The 23241-nt window shown below is 36.6% G+C and overlaps 1 protein-coding gene across 2 annotated transcripts in view; it reads left to right on the top strand.

Moving 5' to 3' along the window:
* Nucleotides 1-1837: 1837 nt before the first annotated feature.
* Tnip3 (TNFAIP3 interacting protein 3) overlaps nt 1838-23241 on the top strand; it is a 34350-nt gene continuing 12946 nt past the window's right edge. Inside the window, exons 1-8 of one of the 2 annotated variants that reach the window (XM_063260721.1) lie at nt 1838-1953; nt 3015-3101; nt 6279-6359; nt 7994-8059; nt 9435-9575; nt 12244-12372; nt 16949-17068; nt 19969-20094. In XM_063260721.1, coding sequence (XP_063116791.1) covers nt 3036-3101; nt 6279-6359; nt 7994-8059; nt 9435-9575; nt 12244-12372; nt 16949-17068; nt 19969-20094 — 729 coding nt within the window. In that variant the 5' untranslated portion in view covers nt 1838-1953; nt 3015-3035. Of the gene's footprint in view, nt 1954-2776; nt 3102-6278; nt 6360-7993; nt 8060-9434; nt 9576-12243; nt 12373-16948; nt 17069-19968; nt 20095-23241 lie in introns of those variants that run through there. The other variant, XM_023560377.2, reaches the window with a different exon arrangement.

The following is a 23241-nucleotide window of genomic DNA, read 5'->3' as shown; positions in this document are numbered from 1 at the left end:
TGACCATTTTGACTACACTGGTTCTGCTATCCAAAAATAGGAGATTATGTGTATAAATTTGATTGTAAGCAGGAATATTTCCTACTTTTCCTTAGAATTCACTCTTATGATGTTCATGGTGACCGATACTTACATTATGAATAGTCCTACCCTTTTGCCATGTAATTTGATTAGTGATCCTATTTTAAGTTCCAAATTTGTTAGTAGTCTTACCATGTATTATTGCAAACAGCAACCCACTCTAGGAGGAAGATACTATCGTGAATCCATTGTATAAATGTATAAATTAAACTTTAGACTCCTCCAACATCTTGGCTAAAGCCACATTATGAATAATAGAGCTGAGATGTGGATACAGATTGTTTAACTCCAGGGCCAGATTTTTTTTTGTCACAGCTTGATCCTCTGCCTACACATAGATTCGGGGGGAAAAGATTTTCCAAACAATATCCTAAAAAGAATTTTTAAAACATACTTATCTCTTTTATCTGCCAAAGAATACCTCCATGATAAACCCATGCTGATGGCCTTTCTGTAGATTAATTCTCATAAAAATTACTTCCAACTCAGATGGTAGTTACAAACCAATGATTGGTAGTTCCTTGTTCTTTTCCTTATCACATTTGTTTGGTAAAATTTTTCTTCTGCAAAATATTTAGTTATGAAAAAAATCTTCAAAACAGCCTGGAAAACTTGGAGTGACACCTGTGTTTCTCTGAAAGTTGTTAGCTTTTTATGAGGTTTCTCTTGATCCAAAGCTTTACTAAAAGGCAGACTCTGGAAATATGTAACACCTGTGAGAAGGCAGAGGCCAGGCAAACGAGACAAGGGTAACAGAAGACCTCTAGGGTAGTCCTTAGGCTGAGCGAGTAAGTGTGCCATTTCTCTCAAAAAAAGAGTTGTTCATTTGTAAGTAATCATATGGCTTTCTTCAGCTAATAAAAAATGTGTTTGTTGTTAATCTGCATAGCATAAGAGGGGAAAGAATTGTGGTGAGAAATGCACAGGCACAGGATTTCCACTTAATAAAAGCCATCACACCTAACAATAAGTATGCTAACCCTAACCTTGACAGAGACCCAGCAGACAATGCAAGGAAATTCTTTCAATTTACTTGTCTAGGTCCATGTTATCACATCCACTAGCTTTTTATAATCAAATACAAACATAAAGCTGAGAAGAACTTTGAACTACTTAACATTATCACTACTCCGTGTGCGGGCTGTGGTGCGGTGGTGGTGGGGGGTATATGTGTGTGTACAAGAAAACTTTTACAATAGTTTTTCTCTAATGAAAATATTTTACTGTTGACAAATTGTCAGAAAATTTCTCCAAGAAATCTCTACTGCTGTCCTCCAAACAGAGCATGTTTTAGGTATCACTTTTACTTTTAGAACTCTGAATGAACAATTTCATTTTCACCTGTCTTTTGGAGTATTGCCTTAAGGCAATATCTCTCCTTTTCACCCACACGTATATTTTCAAAAAAGAACAAGAAAATATCAGGGAGTAAATACACGAAACTCACAAAAAGTCCATGAACTTGTTGTATAATAGTTACATAAATAATTATCAATGCATTCATTCAGGAAAATATGTCAAACACTGGTTCTGTGCCGGGATATTTTACATATAGAGATAAATACATTCATAAACAACTGTGATGCTTGCCAAAGTGCTCTTCCTGGCTGGATAGAGGAGGTCAAGGTAAGGTTAGAGGGCAGGACAGGCAGTTGCTAGGTTTTGCTGGTCACTGGTTAAAACAGGATGCATTCAGCATCACACATGTGAAGCCAGCAGGACTTATTTCAGGACTTGGAGGAACTCAGTATGGTAAGAACAGAGGAAGAATGATGAGAGATTAAAGAAAAGAAAGAGACACCCATTCACTTCCATTAAATGGGCTTGCACTTCAGAAGCCTTAGAATTTATGTACATGTGGAGATGTCATAGGTAAGTCTAATGCAAGCTTCAAGTTAAGTGATTTGCTATGACTTTTTTTTCCTTTTAGCAACACATTATTTTCTATTTCAATTTCTATTTTCTATTCCTATTTCTATTTTCTATTCCTTGACTTTTCTTTTGCTCTCACACCCCAAGTCCACAAATGATGGTATATTTGTGTTGCTCCAAGTTAAGTGTCTTTTTGAAGCTTTTATTTGGTGCCTTACCAAGTTAGCTGTCACTTCCAAGCTTTCATTTGGTTGATTTATCTAATGCTGTGCTGCCCAAAAACCTATAAAATAACAGGAGCCCACTATTAAAACTGAAATGTTAGAGGGGAAAAATGTTTTAATTTCAAATGTCTTGGTGAAAATCTAGAAGACCTATGGAATAGACAGTCCTACTTTTCAGAATCAAGTTTAAATTTTCAGTCATTATAGAAACTTAGGTTTTCAAATAATTCCCATTTGGGGGGATAATGAATCATTTTGTCTTGTAATTCCATAAGAATAAATAACACTAGAAGAATACGCATGACTCATTAAGTTCTCCACAGCTAACCTCATATTTAGAAAACAGTGCCAGAAAATCATGCCTTCAGGGAAACAAGAATTCAAGTTGTCAAAAAATCACCAGTTACCTAATTGCTGTGGGAAATACAATGCATTTGTAGTAGTTAGGCGACTGAGGAAGACTTGGTTTGCCCAGGCTTTCTGTGGTGGTAACTTCCTCCTCCAGTGGGAAAAACTGCCAGTAAAGGAAGAATGACAATTTACATACCATAGCAAGGCTAATCTGCCCCAGGTCTTAGTCACAGCCTTCCTACTTGAGACATTCTGGGAAATCCCTGCTTGGAAGAGAAAAGTTAAAATCAGAGTTTCTGTGCTTATAAGTTTATTCTGTGTAATTCCCATAGAGTCAACTCTGCTCGTTTTCAATGAAAAATCACCATTGCTATGTTCTAACACGAGTTAATGGTGGACTGCGAGTTTCAAATTTTATAGGATCAGTCTCACTGTAAAAGATACCATAAGAGATTTTTTTCCTCCTTTTGCTTTTTGCTTCCCAAGACTTGCAGAGAAAAAGCTTCCATGGCACATTTGGAAGAAGGCACAATTGGAACAAATGTTGCTGTAAGTTCTACGGAGCATGCAGAGGTAAGAAACACACTTCTGGGGATGAATTGGTGCATCTCACACTGATAAGTTTCCATTAGTTAATTGTGCAAGGATACATAAGAATAGAAATAACTAGTTTGCTGGAGAACATCTCTAAATTTTCAAGTAATGTTATTAGATATAGAAAAGGTATATGGATGACTACTGCAGTTCCTTTAAATCCACTGGACTGTATCTTCTTTTTGCTACAGAATGATAGGATTAAATCTGTTTGAACTCCTCGCAGCTTGCCAATTCAGTGTGCTCCATATTTGCTCTTAATTTTGAACAACGTTGTTCAGTATAAAAAGCTAAAGAGAATACTATATTGTGAGGTTATAAATGAGCATTTAGTGGTAGTGTTTATAATAAAGTATATATTTACAGTTGATATTAGGGCTTTTGTTCAGTTACTAAGAATACTATTTGAATTAAGTAATTATTTACAATGCATCCTGGTTTTTAAAAAAGTGATTCCTCAAAGTAAAATGAGAAACTGAATTCACTTAAAATTTAGAAAATTAATTGTATTGTTCCAGAACTTGAATATATGAGATGTTGTTAGAGTACAGAAATTGCCAGATACACTGAAAATAGATTATATTTCATACAACATCATTATAGGAAGTCACTCATAGGGAGTAACTGTTTTGAACACAGGCCCTTTACTAGAACCCAATGACTAAAAATCTTTGTATTGACTGTAAATAAGGTAACTTTATTAACAACTAAAAAGCAAATCAAGTACAAATATTCCCCCAAAGCGTTGGTATTTGATTGACTTTGCTGTACCAGAGGAATATAAACCATTGTTAAAATGCTGACTAATTTGTATTAAGTAATTGTTCATATTCATTATTTTTGATCCTTTCTGCTTTCTTCATCTCAGTTTCAGCAATTAGTACTCCTGAAATTACAGTTCAGTTCTGTTGAAGATTTAGCACCTAGCTTTTGAAGAATTTTTCATTTTTAAATCAAAATTAAGGGTGAAAGCATTTTACAATTTTTTTAGGGCAAATTATTTATGAGGGCAAATCACAACAAACACCACAAATACTGTCTTACTGCTGGTAACTCTTCTACTAACCTGTTTAGAAACTCTTATTGTTTTATTTATTTTTTTCTCTTTACAATAAAAAAAGATTTCCAGAAGGCAAGAGCACACAAATATTTGCTGCTACATATTTTTATTTATATCACAGATAGAAAGGATGACTTTTGAGGACCCAAACCTAACATTTTCTAAACATTTCTATCCTCACATTTCTACATTAGGATATTGAACTTAAGTAAAAATTTTGATTATCTGAGAAGAGAGTTTTTTAGAATAGAGATGCCCTGGCTCCCTCTCCTGAAATTTTGATCTCAAATGTAGGGACTGCATTCAGTGTTTGGTGAACACAGCAGTGACTTTGATATGCTCTCGAGGTGACCATTACTGACCTAAAATCCAGTCTCAGTGCAATTCGGCTGTGATAAGCTCAGGACACTCTAAGTAGGGTTGGCTCACAGCATTTTTTCAGTTCAAAAATGCTTAATGTTTAGTAAAGCCTAACCCAGAATGAGTCCAATTTCTTAAAAACCTCCCCAAAAGGAGAAAAGTTCACTTTCAAAACTGAACATACTTTTCACCTGGGCTTTCATGTCACTCCTGAGGTTCAGGCGAACCAGTCCCGAGGTTAACAGCAAGTGTAATCATTCTGACTCCATGGACCTACAGTAGCTGCCACTTAAGATAGTGTCTTAGTTATGACAAGTGAATAAATAGAAAGTAATAAAGTGAAGAACAACATCTTTGCAGGTATAAAATATCAAACTCTAAAATACTTGAGACAAGCTGGGCCTGGTGACACATGCTGTAACCCCAGCACTCGGTCGAGGTGGGATGATTGCCACAAGTTCACGGCCGGCTTGGGCTCCATAGTGAGTTCAATGCCAGCCTGAACTACATGGTGAGATCCTATCTCAAACAAACAAACACCCGAGACATACATAAATAGACCAAGATAGAAACATACCCTTTCATAAGTTATTTCTAATGAAAAAGTTTTTTAAAATCTCCCAATGATTACAAAACTGTTTCCTCAAAACATTGCTGGCAAAGACCAACATACTCAGATATATTTCTTACTTATAAATGCTTTTAAGCCACTGGATGGTCCACAGTAACTATGAAGCCTAAATCTGAATACAGATTTAGGGACTACCCTCATAGCTCAGTTTACTGTATTATTTAAGTAACTTGGAGATGAGATAGCAAAATGATTGCTCCTCAGTAGAGGAAATGGATTTTTTTGGCGGGGGGATACCAGGATTTTGAACTTAGGACCTCACACTTACCAGGTAGGTGCTTTCATCACTGAGCTAAATCCCTGGCCTGAGGAAACAGATCTTTGTGTGAGTGTAGCTGGTGATCAGTTTAACCAGGTGGCAGTCAGCTTCCAGAGATTTTGTTCCCTTCTTTAAATAAATAATCTCATTAGAAATATTCTCATTAGAAAATGTAACTGGAAAGAAAAATTTTTTCATTATGCCAATAATTTATTATTATTCTAAACTTTTTACTCTAGTGGCTTAATTCAAAAAACTCGTTAAAATTACATAGTACCAGATAATCTATGACCATTTCTATATTTGTGCCATGAGCATTGTTTCTATTAATGACCTCAGTCATGGTTATACATTGTGTGATCAATTTGCTGCATTTGAGATGTCCCCAGAAACATCGGATTTCTATAAGTCACTGTCTTTTCTTATGTTGAAAAAGATTGAAATTAGAATTCATGAAATTATAATTTGTGGTTTATCACACAGACACATTGTAATGCATTGGAGAGTTACTTTGGTAACTAAATTCTATAAATATAATATGAAGCTGATACATCAACAAGTCATGATGAAGGCCCTACAGTATGAGGATTGTTGCTTGTAAAATCAGATTGTGTGTGTGTGTGTGTGTGTGTGTGTGTGTGTGTGTGTGTGTGTGTTTGTTACTGGGGATGAAACTCAGAGTCTCTTGAATATCAAACACATTCTATCAGTGAGCTGCACATTTCCAACCCCAGAGTCAGATATTTTTGACATATTGTAAGAATTAGCTTAAAGCTATGGCATTTGTGAAAGTCAATATTTCTCTTGTTTATTTTGCATATTATTTTGTCTCAATTTTTTTTCAAGCGTGCTCAATCATCAAGAAGGAAAAACTTGACAAGTCCTCTTGAATATAAAATAAGGTGCCTAGAAAAACAGAGAAAAGAGGTAATTTAGAAATAATGATTAATTATGTTAATAATTTTAAAAATAGAATATTTTGTAGTATCTTTTATTTTGTTATTAAGTAATAAAATCTCTAGGATACTGGGATGCATTAGCTTAAAAGGAGATGTTTTTATCAGTATTTGTGAAATGCTAAATAAAAACTGACAAAATCATAAATTTGACGATTATAATCTCAACTTTCCCAAAAGTTAAATGGTTCTCTCACAGGATTATGCTAGTTTATCACTTGAATCCTTCAATAAACCTTGAAAAATGACTTACCTTCAAACTCCAACTGTCAAAGGCTTTAAGTACCATTGACTTAGACGGAATGACACCATGAATAAGAGCATCCTGATACACAGGAATAAAGAATGTTGTCCTAAAGATACATTTAATTCTAAAATGTTGTCGAGAACTAACAAATATTGTTAATTATACTGTTTTTATTTTCTGTGTTTAATGAATATTAGAATTGCTTTACTCTTATTGACAGAGGATAAAGTGAAAAGTATAACAGTTTTAACCTTCCATATGTCAGCGATTTTGCAATTCCTTGTCTCGTCTATTCTGTGTATTTCATCTTTTGTGTTCTCTCTTATGGTACTTTCTACTCCTGTTTAACACTGCATAGAATATCACGCTCTCCTGGAAAACTACTGGACAGACAGTAGCAGTGTAACGTTACTATCGCAAAAGAATGTTAATCCTCAAAATGCCAACAGATCAGATATCTTTGTTCAATAATATTACATAACTGTATGTTTAAAAACCCCATCTATTTCCACCATAAGAGTTACCTGGTCTGTAACTGCCTTTCTGGATAAGGTATTTGTTTTGTAATTAAGAGACAGTTTTGCAAGTTTTGATCATTGTGATTGTATTCTTGGTGTCTGTCCCATATTAATAAGTGTCATACTTTCTCTTAATATAGGGAATTACAAAAGCAAAACAACTAAAACCAGTCACAGTGTTGTTGTTTCTACTTAGAAGACAGTTTTTAAATCCTTAAAGCATTGGCACTAAATGTTGCCTTGTAGTAAAAATATTATTCCTTGAAAATCTACACTTTCAAAACTGTGATATCCGTTCAGAGTACATATCATAGATGATGTGTTAATCTTTTGAAGCACATTACTGTGAACAAATGATTACCAGTTAATAGACTTTGATATGAATTTCTTTTGAAGCTAGACAATTCATTATAATCATCTGTATAAGCCCATAGAAAAATATATAAGTATTTGAGAAAAGACATTTCATATGCTGCTAGCAATTTATTAATACACCTTACAAAAAAACTACCCATGATTACAGTTTTTACAGATTCTAGTTACATTAAAAAAGATGATGGGAATTGAAATAAGAGAAGCTAAAATGGTTGATGAACCTATTCAGCTGATTTGTCAAGAAATACCTAATTCATAGTAGCTTTTCATATGAGAAAGAATTATAAAAAGGTGAGAAAATGTCTAATTAAATCATTCAAGTCCAACTAGAACATACTGGAGGGAACACTGTGTCCTCCTATGATTTCCAAAACCTCAGCTTACCTGAAAAAGTAACTGCATGTTGCCTACATTTCCAAATGAGAAGAAATATTTTATTAATTTACTAAATGTTACTAATTTCAGCTCCTGGAAGTTAACCAGCAATGGGATCAGCAATTTAGAAATATGAAAGAGTTATATGAAAGAAAGGTAAAAACTTCTGTTTGGGGTTTTTGTAATCCTGTTGGGACCAAGTGTGTGAAAATCCTCATTGATTTCAGCTAAAAGAGACTTGTGGATTCCCAGCTGTTGAAAAATGAGGGCAGTGTCTGAATTTGTCTTGAGCGTTGCTAAAGAAATATGCTAAAAAAATAACCTCTGGTGATGATTTAAGAGTTCTTATGCACATTTATTCTACCTCGTGTAGAGTCTCCTGACCTACCTTTTGTTACTAATTGCCAGAAATACACAAGTTGTGTTACATAGCTGAGGTAAGGGACTGTTAGAAATTCATGTTGTTATAAAAGGCCAAGACACAGAGTCTTGCTATGTAGTTCAGGCTGGCCTTGAACTCAAAGGAATCCTCCTGCTTCAGCCTCCCAAATGCTGAGATTACAGGCATGCACCACCTTGCATTGCACAACCAAGCCTTAGAGGCTTGCAATCCTTTAATTAAATTGCAACATTTTTTCCATAAAGAAACAAACAGTACTAACAGTGAAAGTGAAAGAGAACCTACCCCACACCCAAAAGCACAAGTAGGATCAAGAAGCTTTGGCTTGATAGAAAGGAACACCGTGGAGAAAATCTCGGATAGACAAAAGTCAATTTGTAATTTAAAAGTATTCTGTCTTCAAAGAGAGAAAGTAAATTCCCCTAAATAATTCAGCATTAAGAAACTTGACCACAAGTGAGTAATCCAACAACACTGTTCCCCATTTTGATACTCAGAAGTATTAAATTTAGAAGGTGCAAAGTAATGTTCCCACTGCACCAGGCCATAAATCAGGGTGCCTTGCAGTGTCTATTCAGGAGTGTTTTGGGAGTCCAGATTTTAAAGACAAAGATTCAAACTGCTTTCCTGAGCTGCTTGCAGGCAGGAGTGTGAAAACAAACGCTGACAATGGGTAACCTTGCCTTGTGTGATTTGCCGTCCAGTAGGAAGTCAAGCCCTGCAGGTTCCTGAGAGGTTCAAGGCAGTGTCTGCTTTCCCTGGTGCAGACTGTTTGCCCTGCGTCCTAACCTACTGGCTTCTCTGGTCAGCCCAGGCCTCTCCTGAGGGCTGAGAGCAGGTGACACAGCAGAGGCCACCAGTCTGGGTCTAGGTTTTCACTGTCTCCTAAGCAGGAGTGGCCGCAGATCCAGAGGCTGCCTCTATGTAAGGCATATGCTCTTCGCCATTGACTAAGCTTTTGAAAATCTAAGTCCTCTGATCTGTGTTACAAGCTCTGGGACGTGGAACTTCTCAGGGGATGTCTTGGAGAAGGACATATCTGTTCCTAAGTGCAAAGTCTGGGAACAAATTCCTGGGGGAGGGAGGGCTTCAGAACTGGTGTCTGCAGCTGTCTGTGACCCACTCCCTCAGGTCACAGAACTGAAAACGAAACTAGTCGCCGCAGAAAGAGTCCGGGGCACCCTGGAGAGAGAGCGACTGCAGCGGGAGCGGCCACAGGGTCAGAGGGTGGATGCCAGGCCTGCAGACCTGACCCGGGATCCTCGGCTGGAGGTGGGTGGAGGCCTCGTCAAAAGCATCTGAGTGAAAGCGGGGGGCGGTTTCCCGCTGAAACCCTACCGTTTTGTGAAAATCAGTCACTGCTGAGTAGGAGCCCAGTGCGAGGGTGTGAGGGTGTGTGGGTTACGCAAGTCTCTAAGCACCATCAAGGGCCGCTTCTCGGGAACTGGTGCAAGGGATGCTGGCTTCCTCGTGCCTTGCACAACAGCCACAGTTTGCCCTCCTACCCGTAAGGGAAGTAGTCCCTGGATTAGACGACGACGCCCAAGGCCTCTCAGTCTAGCAGGAAAAAAGTTCCTATTCACGTGTGTTGCTTTGATGCCTAGTGTTAATGACAGGAGTGCAACTCTACAGTGGCTTTCTGGCTTATGGAATCTCACAAACAGGGATTACTTCCTTTTTCTGCACTGCTGATCTTTGGCACTTTGTCTCTGATCTATATCGCATCCAAGCCATTTTTACTTTGGTCTTTTTTATTTTTGTTTTTACATTAAGTTAAGGTCTCCCAAATTACTTAGGGTGGCCCCCGAGCTCTTGGTCTTTTTGCCTCAGCCTCCTGAGTAACTGGGTTTACAGATAAGCAGTGCTGTGCCTGGCAGGTGCTACTTTTAAACTCATAAAAATAAAACACTTTAAGTGTGAGGATATAGCTCAGTGGCATAAGCACCTGTCTGGCAAGCTCAAGGTCCAGAGTCTGTTTTGTGGTATCAAAAGAAAGAAGGAAAGAAAGAGAGAGAGAGAGAGAGAGACACACACACACACAGAGAGAGAGAGGGGGGGGAGCATTTTGGGACATATGTAACCATCTTTATGTCATTTAACTGTGTCAGCCCATTTTTGAGAAAGACAAGTTTGTCATGTAAAGGCAAAAAAGCCACCATGCTAAACAGCACAGTCCCGTAATCCCAGCTGCTCAGGAGGCTGAGGGAGGAGGATCACAAATTCAAGGCCAGTCTGGACAATTTCATGAGACCCTGTCTCAATATTATATCAAATAAGAGCTCTCTGGGTTCGCTCCTTAGTTCTAATGGGGGCAAATGAGAAAGCGAAGGTTTAAAGACGCCTGCAAGGCTTGGCAATGTTCATCAATTCGTGCTCTGAGGATGGAGCCTGGGCCCGCCTTGAAATTCTAAGGCTTTCACAGTTCCTGCTTAGAGCTAGATGGTGACAAGTGAGATGCCAAAAAAAAAAAAAAAAAAAAAAAAAAAGATACTTCTGAGTATCTTCTAAAATGGATTCTGCTTTTTTTCTTTTTTCCTGATTTTACTTTCAGTGATGGACTTCATGGCTATAGTAGAAAATTAGAAGTAAAGATTAAACTCTAAAAGTCTGGGGTTTTGTTTGTTTGTTTGTTTTTTTGTTTCAGGCACAGTAAAGACAGTGTGAATAGTCTCAGGTGAAGTTTTATCACTACTGTTGTGAGGCACTGTCAGTACTCTAAAACATACACCAATCCTAAGGCCATGTCTGAAATCAGCAGTCAGCGCCAGGCCAGGTTTGCCTACCTGGCTGACGATGATTCTGTCATAGTGAGTCAGGAAAAAGGGGCTCAACAGTTAGTTCCCTTTCTGCTCTGTGGCAGTCGCTTCCTGTTCCAATTACATCCTGATGAGGAATCTTAGTAATTTTTCCTCCCTGCAGTTTGACTCATTTTCCTGTTGAAATAATTTTCTCTTAAATTATGCTAAGTAAGAAAATGATTGGTTCATTTTTCAAGTGTGTAAGCTCATTTTATTTAAATAAGAGAAAATAGAAAACTTTCTGCTTTGAAAGAAAATGATTCCCTAAACTAGATTGCTTGGAGAAATACTAGTGAATAAAATATTTCATTACTTTAACACACACATATTATATATATATATATATATATATATATATATATATATTCTTTTCTCATCTTGAGTTACCTGTATTCTGTAATATTTATTTACCATATTCTCATCCAGTTTACTCCCTCAAAATTTTACTGTCTACAATTTAAAATTAAGACATAAGTGATATATAAATGTCTAAGTCCAGAACCTGTCAGTGTCTAAACAAACTAACTCTCAATTATTTAAAACATTAGACTTCCTGATGATCTAAAACACAGATGTATGAGCAATTGAACGAGCTGATCTTTTGTTTTAAAAATAATAATCATAGTAATCCTGTGTTCTGAGTAATTATCTTTAGTGAAGGGTCTTGCTTATCTAAAATTTTTTCCCTTTGACTAGTACAGAGTGGATTTTGAAATATTTAGTATTATTCTGTTGCAATAATAAATTTTGCATTTTAAGATGTTCAACATTTTTTACTCAATCACATACTTATCATCTAGCAAAAATATATTATCAACCAACAATTACTTGGCAAATCCATCTATTTGGACCACTGACAAAGAGGATTGGAGATTTTATCTTTTTCTGGGGTCCCCAGACTTCTGAGAGATAGTACCAAGGTTTTACACAGGAATAGATATCTTCAGTCCTAACTCTGTTCTTGCTGCAAAGAATATTGCTCAAATGAATATTAAGAAAAAATCTGGCAGGGCTCATCTGTCCTGTATGTCAGAAGGGTGACCCCTCCATGGGCCCCAGCATCTGATATAGAAGGATTCCCACAGTATCATCTCCTTTGACTTTTACTGATTTTCATCTTGTCTTCTTGCTTTCTACTTCAGAAGGAACAGGCGAACCTAAATGAAGAAATACAGGAGTTGAAGAAAGAGAACAAGCTTTTGAAGGAAAAAAACGCTCTTGCCAATAAGAAGAGGGAACATTACGAATGTGAAATAAAACGCCTTAATAAGGTACCGGGCCGGGTCAAGCATGGGAGCCCAGAGCGAAAGCTTCTGTAGACCAGCGTGTTTTCCCTGAGACTCAACAAACTCTAAGCTGTGTGTGGCGCCGTCCTCACAGTGAGCACAGAAAGTAACTTCCAGCTCAGGATGGTCTCTGTAACTACCAGGCAGGGTTCAGCTTCCAGCCATACTTGGCCAAGGAGGCTTCAGAGAATTCATATTCCTGCAAGAGTTCATCACAAAAAGCAGAAAGGAAGAGAAATTATAGAAGATGGTAAGGGCATTTCTTTTTCTGTGGTTTGAAGAGCCTGATAAAACAAGTGGGTGTCTGTACAATAACAAACGTCTTAGCCAATTGTGAAATCTTCTTAAGGAACCAAATTGTTCTTTAAAGCAGTCACCCAGGGACAATTGTGATACCCAATATATAAAGCACACTTAATACCAAACTCAGGCTGTCACAGTAAACTCAAAACCCTCCTGTCATGACAGTGGCAGGAGGAAAAGTCAAGCTTTTGAGATGTGGAATGGTTTAATATTTTGGCTCCAACTTAATTCTTCAAGGAAGGAATCACTACAAAAAGATGATGATGATGATGATGATGATGTGTGTGTGTGTATGTGTGCATGCACATGCACACGTGTGTGTAGAAGGGTGTTTTAGGGACTTCTTTTCTGTTGACTTGTTTTTCTTAGAGCCAAGCCATGTGTGGAACGTGTTGTCACAGGTGGTTGTGTTGAGAAACACATCTGTAACTAGAGATTTTGCGGTCAAACTAACAAAAATTATCTCCCATAGCAGCAGAAGTAGACGTCTGACCTTTCAAATATGTTCAGTTTTTGATTTTGGACTGATTTCTCTGGGTTGTAGTAAATTAGTGTTCAGAAGCATCATTTAAGGAGCCTCACAGCGCCCAGGACGTGCTTGTTAGTTGACAAGATGCTTTAGGAATGTACCGCTGGATTAGATCTGCCTGGGGCACAAGTCATGCAAGAGAACACGGGAAAGTGCATACTGACTGCATCAACACTGTATCTGAGCTTTTAAGAGCGAAAGAAAATATTCAGACATAAAATTACAGGGCAAATGTATTTTTCCCTTTGTTGGAATGTTCTCCACAGAGAAGTTAAAAAAACCAAGAGTAATTGGAGTTGTATTTTAAAGCCCTCCCATTTTTATACCATATCAAATTTTCTGATATTCTTTAGCTCATTTCCCTAAATGTAGGCACCAGGATATAAAACTATAGGTTTAGAACAGGCAAAAATGGCTTTATTGCTCATGTTCCTGTACGTGCATCATTTTTGTTGCATCTCTGTGTAGAGTTAACAGAATTTTTAAAAATGAGAAAAACAGTAATTTTATAATTCTGATGGTTTTAATCATAAAATCTCAAAAATTAAGTATAATTTATGTTTTTATACAAGTGTCACTTTCTCAAAGAAGTCTTTACTTTTCTACTTCTCCTGTATCCTAGTTTAATTTTTCTTGGAATCTTTTATTACCTAACATATATTTGTGTCTCATACGCATTATCATATCTGTTTCCTGCCTCCCAGATTGTCTGTAAGTTCTCTGAAGACAGAATTTTTGCATAGTAGAAATTTCTCCTACTGCCCTAGACATAGTGTTCGAGGCCTTCAATGTATTTTTTACTATGAGTAGGTGTTGGTTCACTTAAAATCAGAAAAACAAAGTGTGTCTTTCACTTGTAAACAGGTTTTCATATATTATATATTCATCTTTATAGCTATGCAGTTGCAAAATATAATGTATGTTTTTATGGAGAAGGGAGCTCACAGTGCTAACACAATATGGCCTTGAGTTGTTCTGGTTCATTCACTGTCGTGCCCTGAGAAGTAGGCCTTTCTCACTGTAAGTTCTTAAGTTTTTGTTGAGTCAGTTCAAATGATGAAGACACAAAGTAATGAACTTAATTAGTTAGTACATAATATGTTCCATAGCCAACTTTGCACCCGAGATTGATCATTTAACCAGCCTATATTAAGATAATACATAATACTTTATATATTAGTAATCTGGAAAAAAAAAATAAAAGAGTGCTGAAATCTAGAAAGATTTATCCTACCTGTCTACATCTTAAACTGTCACTAAAAAAAACCTAACTGTAAAGTGACAAGGAAGGTGTGTAAAAAGATTTTCCTTTCTCCATAGCACATTGTATTAGGCTCAATAAGGTACAAAGTGTCACTATTCTTCTGCTTTATGACAGATATTTTCTTTTTTATGGTGATGATAAATAGAAGTTATTGAAAATTTTGCATAGGCAACTGATTGTGCCCACCAGCCCTAACAGCATGGAGCCTGGAGACTTTCCTGCTTGCACAGTTTGGCTGCCTGCTGAGCCCTTCACCCAGCAGAAATTGATAACAACTTCGTAACTAACATATGTTTTTCAGAAGTTTACAAAATAATGGGCACTCAATGCAGTATTTGCTTTGAAGACAATACCCGCAGGTTCTGTTTTTATTAAGTATCTACAGAGGAGACAACTCTTTAACCAATGTTAATATTCTTTAAGGCTCTTCTCTCAGGGGCCACCCATAGTCTGAACATTGCAAGATGGGTGAATGGGTTCAGTATGTCAGCACTGATGGCAAATAACTTATTCTAAAGTGAATTAGAAAGGTCTTCTTGAGGAAGTCTAAAAACCCAAAGATGGAACACGTGTGCACTAGACTCACATTTCATATGACTCATATGAAAATTTCTGAAATGCTGAATCATATGAAACAATCGAAACATTCAAGTAACAAGATCTACCAAAAAAGGTCTCGTCATGAGTGTAAGACATCGGCTGACAGATAAGTCAGCACCATCCAGATGGCTCACCTGATCCTAGATTCTCTCTACTACTACTCATATAGTTGCTTTAATTCATTATTCTGATATTTCCTAGATATATGTAGCTTTAAATAAATTCCAACAAGGCTGGTGATGTACTTCAGGTAGAACTCCTGCTTCATATACTGCAGACCTGGGTTTGATCCCTGTGACACACACACACACACACACACACACACACGTATGCACAAACATAAACACACACACACACAAGTGCATGCACACACTCAGAAATAGATGAGACATAAATTATTAAAGTAATTTTGTCCTTTTTCTAAATTCTTACTGGAGGAAGAAGAAAGTTCTTATTTCTCATACAACTTCCTAAAAATGATACTTAAGTCTGGCTGGACAATATCTGTGGATTCTAAGACATTCTATTAGGAAATTCCCAGTCTAACAACACCTACTCACAGATATGCTTTTCCTTTCTGGCTTTTATGACCGTGGTGTAGAGTAATGCAAGGGAATGAGCTATCACTGATGTGATCGGATGAGCACCACTGAAATACTAAAGAAATAGTCACAGAGGAAGTAAATTCTTCTCAGGACTCTGAGAATGAACCTTTTTCACTTGTGTGAAGGGTTCGTTTGCTTAATGAACAAGTCATTATATTGTGTCTCTAAAGCCACAGGAGGATGAGAAATGTTCTATTACAGTATGTAAAGTCATTTTTATTGAGTCATCAGAACTAAAGGTTTCCTTTCTTTAGTACTTGGGATTGAACCCAGGGCCTTCACTCTGAGCTACTTCTTAATTTTTATTTTGAGACAGGGTCTCAGTAAGTTGCTAAGTTGCCCAGATTGATTTTGAACTTGTGATTCTCCTGCCTTAGCCTCCCAAAGTGCTGGAATTACAGGCATGGGCCACCATTCCAGGCTCTCTAGGTCTTTAAAATGGAAGCAATATCTTTTATAAGATTTAAGTATAGGCTAAGAACATAAACAGTTAATGAGTAAGGATGATGATCTTGTTGGCGAATATATTTATCTCTGAATTTCTTTACTTCCTCACTCCACAGTAACAACACCAGGTTTTAGTACATGTCACCCCACCTTGTGGTGTGTTACTAGATGTTTTAATAGGGAATAAATACAACTGTGGCCGGGCCAGGACATGTTATCCTGAAGGAGGACAGCAAGTGAGTGGCACAACAGGGGAAAGAGAGTGCATATGTGTGAAGTCATGTCGCTGTGAATTTCCCTTTCATGTTAGGGGCATGGTATGATTACACAGCAGAACAATACTCAAAACATCACTCAGGATCAACAACATCAGCTTTTGCAAAATACCAGTTCTTAGGTTTACTGACTCAGTCTCTGGGTTCATTGCTCAGGAATGGGAATTTATGATCCTTTTGATCCTCCCCATAGTTTGAGCATCACTGATAGAATATGTACCTCATTGAAGCAGAGAATCTGCAAAAAGGCATATATGTAAGTTTTCTTTCTTTAATTAGCCAGCTAGAGGGGAGCCCAACATTAATTCCCCCATTATGATAATGAAGGATGAATAAATACTCATCACCTTGGAGAAAAGATAGAAATCCTGAAAATATACATGTGCATAAAATCAGAAGAAAACTATTGGGTCACATAAGCAACACTGCAAATGAAATGCTACCTCGTCGGTGTGCTAGAGACAAGTGTAGCCATCACAGAGGAGTCCACAGAGTGTGGCAGGTCTCAGATCAACAGTGTGCTCATCTTATCACATAGGCCCTTCAGGATGTCTTGAAGCTTGAGAGTTCTTCATTTCCCGAGGACTGTTCTGGGAAATCTAAAGTCCAGTGCAGCCATGCGGAGATGATAACGGAAATGGAAGTCCTCAAACAGCAGGTGAGAAGCTGGAAGTGGCGTGCCTGTGGGGAGGGCACTGGGCACATTGTTCATGCTTCTTTGGACATGTTTGGGTGTCCTATTGTTCAAAACATGTCACAGGTTTTCACATTGCTTTTAATTAGAATTATCTAATTTTAAAGCTTGATAGGAAGAATAGAGACCAGCTAGTGCCCTCCCATTGTTTATAAAAGAACTTGCATTTCAGATGGGTTAAATGGCTTGTCCAAGATCACACAGTTAAATAAGGAACAACCGACCTAACCTTTGGGTGAGATGCTGTTGGTCCTGCGACTACAGAAATTCACGGAGGCATGATTTGTTTTGAAAACACTGCTCACCCAAACTCTTTTCTGAAAATAACAACAGCAGGACAGTCGTCTCCAAGCAGCTGGCTTGAACAATAAGTGCAGTTTTAAAGAAAGTATTTTGCAATGATTATAATCACTGAAGAGCCAGATGTGCTGAGCTACCCACACACATGGATGGTACCACCAACAAAGTGTTGATGAACAGCAGCTCCCTCCTCCCTGTTCACCAGACCCACTCTTTACTGTCAAGTGGACAGCAAGCACTCGCATGTGCTATCTACAGTTTCTGCACTGATCAACATAAAACTGCAAGGATATAGCACTGCCCCAACTATTTATATTACATTTAGTTCAGCTAGCTGGAGTTTGTCTTCCTGGGTGATCAGCCATGCATTTCTTTTCCTCTGGGAGACTAAATAAACCAATTAAGTAAAATATTTAGAGCAGCCCAGGGTGATATCAACAAATATAAGCTACATAAAGGAATCACAACCCCTGAAGTACAAATTGACACCACTGTATTAGTCGTGGATGACACAGTGTCATATAGTAAAGGGATGGAAAGTATTATTTCTCTGATCTTTTCAATGTGATTAGTTGACAAGTTTTGCCTGAGAAATATCAGTAACAGTATTCTTGTTGCAATACACAGACTAATTGAGCAGTTGTGTTATTGTTAACTTATTTTATTGTAATCAGTTCATAAGAAGTAGCCTATATATAAACAGAGCTAAACAATTCATAGCACTTGGTGGTAAAGTTGAGTTTTCTCTTTTAGCAAACACATTTAAATAATGTACTTCTATGCATACAATCTAATAATCCATGAAGAAAATAAGGGTAATACCCAGATTACTGAAGCTCTATCAAATTCTCAACTCCTAAAGTACTGTTAGTGCTAGCCAGGATTCTTTGGGAGAGTAGGGGTGCTGTTTACATTCAGACACTTGAATCAACAGCTCACATAGTTATACCCATGTGGTACAGCTGCTCTGATGCATGGAGGTACATTCATGCTTTAGCTCAAGTGTGATATAGAGTGGCATGTGTTCTTTCTTCCATGATCACCCAAGAGTTGACCAAACTTCATCTCTCCTTGGTTGTGGGATCGCTCTATTGCTAACTTTCTGCAATTTAACTGCACGTGTTTCTAATCAGGCACCTATAGTTATTGCATCAAGTCCCACGTGCAACACTGGAGGCTTTGAATTCACAAAGAAACTGAGTTAGAATCTTGGCCCCTGCCTGAATGCAGTGATGACACATTCTCAGCCACAGGGTTCAATTCTGATCAGATTGGCTTCTCCCACCAAAAATGTCATTGAAAATCATTGACAGGGCATTAGTGTGTGTCTGAAATTGAACCTCAGCTCTAAACTAAAGAATAAAATAAAAATGCCAGCTGGCAGCAAGTAGCTTTGTTGTAGTGTTTCTATCCAAAAAAGCATTTGTGTCTATCAAGAGCTGTATTACTTAATTTTTTTCTCTTGCCTTTGCATTTTGTTCTGTTATTGACCTAAGTGGTTACATCTCTAGTTAAAATTTCTTGAGCTGCTCCTGATAAAAGTGAGCTGGGTAGTATGGCAGACACCTGTAAATCCCAGATATGTGGGAGGCTGAGGCAGAAGGATTGCAAGTTCAAGGCTGGTGTGGTAAATTTAGTAAGACTCCGTCACCAAAATAAAAAGGGCTGACAATATAACTCAATGGTGAAGTGCCCCCTGAGTTCAATTCTAGTACAACAATAATATCATAATAACAAAAATACAATGAATTAGTGTTCCAGCAATCCTGCTCTGAAGGGTTGGGATTGATGCTCAGTGGCTGCGCACTTGCCTAAGGTGACCAAAACTCTGAGTTCAATCCCTGTGAAGTTTCAGTATAAGTAGTACTCTAAGTCATGGTCTTCAAGAAAATCTTTTGCTTAATTTTCTAAGTTTCATTCATTTTCATAGTTTCATATGCTAGTTTCCAAGTCATCACTCAACAACAATAACTTATTTTTAAGTTTGGTCACTTTTTTGGAATATTTGGAATACTGTTTATCATGTGTTCTGGTAAAATACCTCCCGAAATACTCACATAAGATAAAACTCTTGAATGCCTTTCAACAATCATGCTTTGGTTTTGCACATGCCTTTTATTTTTTAACTTCACTTAACTCAAAATTTATATGTAGAAACTTCACCATGTCTACATTTAAGTGGCTCCATCTTGGAGAGCTGCCAGCATCAGAGCCTGGTGCTCCAAAGCAGAAACACCTAACATTAGGCAGGTGTGAGTCCCAAATAGACCATGCAGCGGGAGAGTGGATGGGGGGAATTTTTTAAAAAAAAACATAAACATGTTGTTTGTTCACTTCTGAATTCTGGATGCATGCTCAAGGAGGAAAAATTAAAGGACTTTCACTCTGAAAGTGAAAGATAAAATGGTAATCATGTGTGCTTTCCATCCTACCATAAAGAAATAGTCATGAAAAAGGTCGGAATGCCTCCCGTTGGAAAGACCCAGATAATACATTTTCTGAAATCATTTAAATGTCCAAAGAAAAAAGTAAGCTAACAGTAACAGCAAGTTAATATATTTTAGGTGCAAATATATGAAGAAGACTTCAAAAAGGAGCGCTCAGATCGAGAAAGACTTAATCAGGAGAAAGAAGAGCTACAGCAAATTAATCAAACTTCTCAATCCCAGTTGAACAGGCTGAGTTTTCAGGTATAAGTCAAAACAAAGTAATCTGCCAACACATGTGTGTTTTATTTTTACTTTCTTATTTTAAAATATTGAAGTTTTTTTTTATTTCTTTTAATTGACATTCAATGTTTTTAAGAGGGCAGCACCTGGTATGAAATCATTCTTCCGCAATCTTGTAAAGAAATGAAAATGATTGGGAATTGCTTTTAACTTAAGTGCATTAAGGAATTGCTGAGGAAATTGGATTCCTAAGTCTTTTATAAAATACAGTTCTTGTGATCTTTTTAAAAATAATATTTATCTTGGTAGAATATTATTCTACTTACTACTCAAATATAATGAAGTGGTTTCTAAATTCTTGTCATTTTCTTTAAAGATTGTGTTGGAATGTTCCTATCTTTAAAAAGCATACATTTTTCTAAATGCTGTGTATTTGACCGGTGAAACTTTAGGATTTTGCTAACTCAGATTTAGCATAATTAGAGCAGTTTCAAGGAAGCCAGTTTATTGGAATAGAATCTATTAAATATAAGCAAACTAAAATTGAGTGTAATAGAATATATTAAAAGTAGACTCAGGAAGTTGCCATGGTGGGTAAATACTGATGCTAATGAAGGAAAATGTAGCTAACATAATTTTTACTGGAGGAAATGAAATAAACCACAACATTTTTGCTTTGCAAAGTCATGCAGTGCTTTTTAATAAAAAGGAATATTGTGTGAGACACACTACAGTAGCTCTTTAGCTTGAAGATTTTTAGTCTTCAAACAAATGTTTAAACTATTACTCATCTCTTCTTCCTCATAAAAATATATACAAATTAAATTTAATTCTTTCCCTCATTGTTTTTCAAGGATTAGCTTGAAATTCTTAATTTTATATTGAAAACTATTGGCCAGAACCATTTCCTTTTTAAGAAATTAAGAGAAACAAAATAAAAGAATGAAAATTAGAAAAATACAAGTAGAATTAGTTTTCTGAGAATAATTTATGCAAATTAATAAATAATTTATCAAACATGGGTGAGAAAATGTTTTGATTATTCTTGAAGAAATTACTCCGTCAATTTTTATTTCTTACATGCAAAGTAGCCTTAATTTGTTTTAAGTTGCCAGTGCACAAATAATAACTTTCCTTCATCCGTATTTTAGTTTTATTCATATAACTGTATTAAGTTCAAATTGATGGTATATTTGTATCCAAGATTGGTTATTGTCTTTTCTTTAGAGAACTTCTAGAACACTCAGGATCATATATCTATCTATTTAACATTTTGCGTTATGACCCATAGATAATTTTGATCTGTAAAGTAATTTTCTATTAACATCAAGAAAATAAAAACACTGTTTAAGTATGGGATGGCAAAATTGTGCTTATAAGTGAAGGACCAACCTTTAGATTTAAGTAATATATTAAACTATCAAAACTTTTCTTTAGGGCTGGGGATAAGCTTAGTGTTACAGTGCCTGCCTGGCAACTGTGAGGTCCTGAGTTCAGTTACAGGTTCAGAAACAATAAATAAATTATTCTTTAAAATAAAAATAGCCCAATATTTTTTTCAAAAATCATTCACTTCAGGAGAAAAAAATAGTAAAATTCCCCAAAAGACATAGTGCATTGACTTAATGATTTACATCACATGTATAACAACAGATTAAATGTCATGGTACAATAAAAATAACTGACATTGTCTTAGCTGAGTAGTATATTATTAATGTTCAACTGAAGTGTTAAAGGAATTTTTATGTCAAATTACTCTGGCACTAGTTTCATCCCAGAGTATATTCATTTTATCACTTAGGATATTTTACATCAATACCAGTAAGCAGGGTAGTGGAGTGAAAGATACTAACAGGTGCTTAAAAGGAGGAAAAGTCTAGGAGAAAGTTCCTGTAATCCTGGCTCCTTTGACACTCAGCTAGTGGTGATCTTGAGCCATTCATTGGATGTTATGCTTCCCTTTCCTCATCCGTAAAATGAAACAAGGCTCAGTGACATCTAGAATGTTCATTAAAATCTAAGCAAATTACCTAACCCTTGCACAGATGCTCACCTATGAATCATGAATAAAGGTAACCACCTCACGTCTTCTCTGTAAGGGGTCTGAACCTCCATAAAAACACCCAGCCCAACTCATGGCTCAAAAACATTTCATAATCATGTTCTATCAAAGCAGTCATGTTTAACAGTTTCATTTAACTGTAAAATTTGTGTGCTACTTTCAGTTTCTTGCAATCTAACTTTGATCTTTTCATTCTGCAAAGTACTCTGCCATGTGTTGTAAGGAAATAAAAAAACGGTCCTTACAGTTAAAAGGCTCGTAATGTCCTGAAAGACACACAGCTTGTCTTCATCATTTTCAAATTCTGTATTTGTGAACTTATCTGCTCCTCAAATTGATATGTGTATTTTCACAGTGTATTCACAAACACAAACTGTGGATTAACAAACTTGACACACATGACATATATTCTCAGCTGAAGTCAACCACGCAGAGCTCTGCCTTCTTATGTTGTTTAATTGCTGTGTGCTTGCAATACAGAGTAATGATATTTGTTTGGGGAAATGATACACACATATAACGTATCTTGATCATTTCGATCCCTTTACCCCCTCTTTTGCCTCGACTCCCCTCCCCCGAACTTTTTATTTCAGTGGGTATACTGTATAGTGCCTTTTTGCAGTCTTTTTTAGTACTATGTTTTTCTACATTTTTTTGTTTGTTTTCGGTGACTTCACTGTTTAAACTGGCCTCACACCTAGTGCTAAAGTACTGCCCAGGGTCCCTAAATGTAAGAGGACACTGATGTGCCATTACAGAGAAAACAAGGGTGTAAACTTTGCACAGGCATGAGTTATATGTCTATTGACTATGAGTTCACTGATAGTCAACTATATATATATATATATATATATATATATGCATATATATTAACTAACATGCTTTTAAGCAATAATACACATAAAACAAGGTTGTATATTAATCGATTAGTTGCAACAAAATGTTGTAACCAGAGGTTACAGGAACCTAACCTTGAATTTCTCCTGGGAGCACTAGTTCAATTTTTGATGACTTTATAGATCATATTTGCTACAAATATCAAGTATTGATTATACGTAGTGTACACTGTGCTAAAAAGTCACATAGTAAACATACAAGGCTAAACG

This window comes from Cavia porcellus, unplaced genomic scaffold (genome assembly GCF_034190915.1).
Source record: "Cavia porcellus strain 051 isolate PalLab524CR breed Dunkin Hartley unplaced genomic scaffold, mCavPor4.1 scaffold_14, whole genome shotgun sequence".
NCBI classification, from domain to species: Eukaryota; Metazoa; Chordata; class Mammalia; order Rodentia; family Caviidae; genus Cavia; species Cavia porcellus.
Note: the sequence above shows the minus strand (reverse complement) of the source record. Positions and strands in the feature narration are given on the sequence as shown.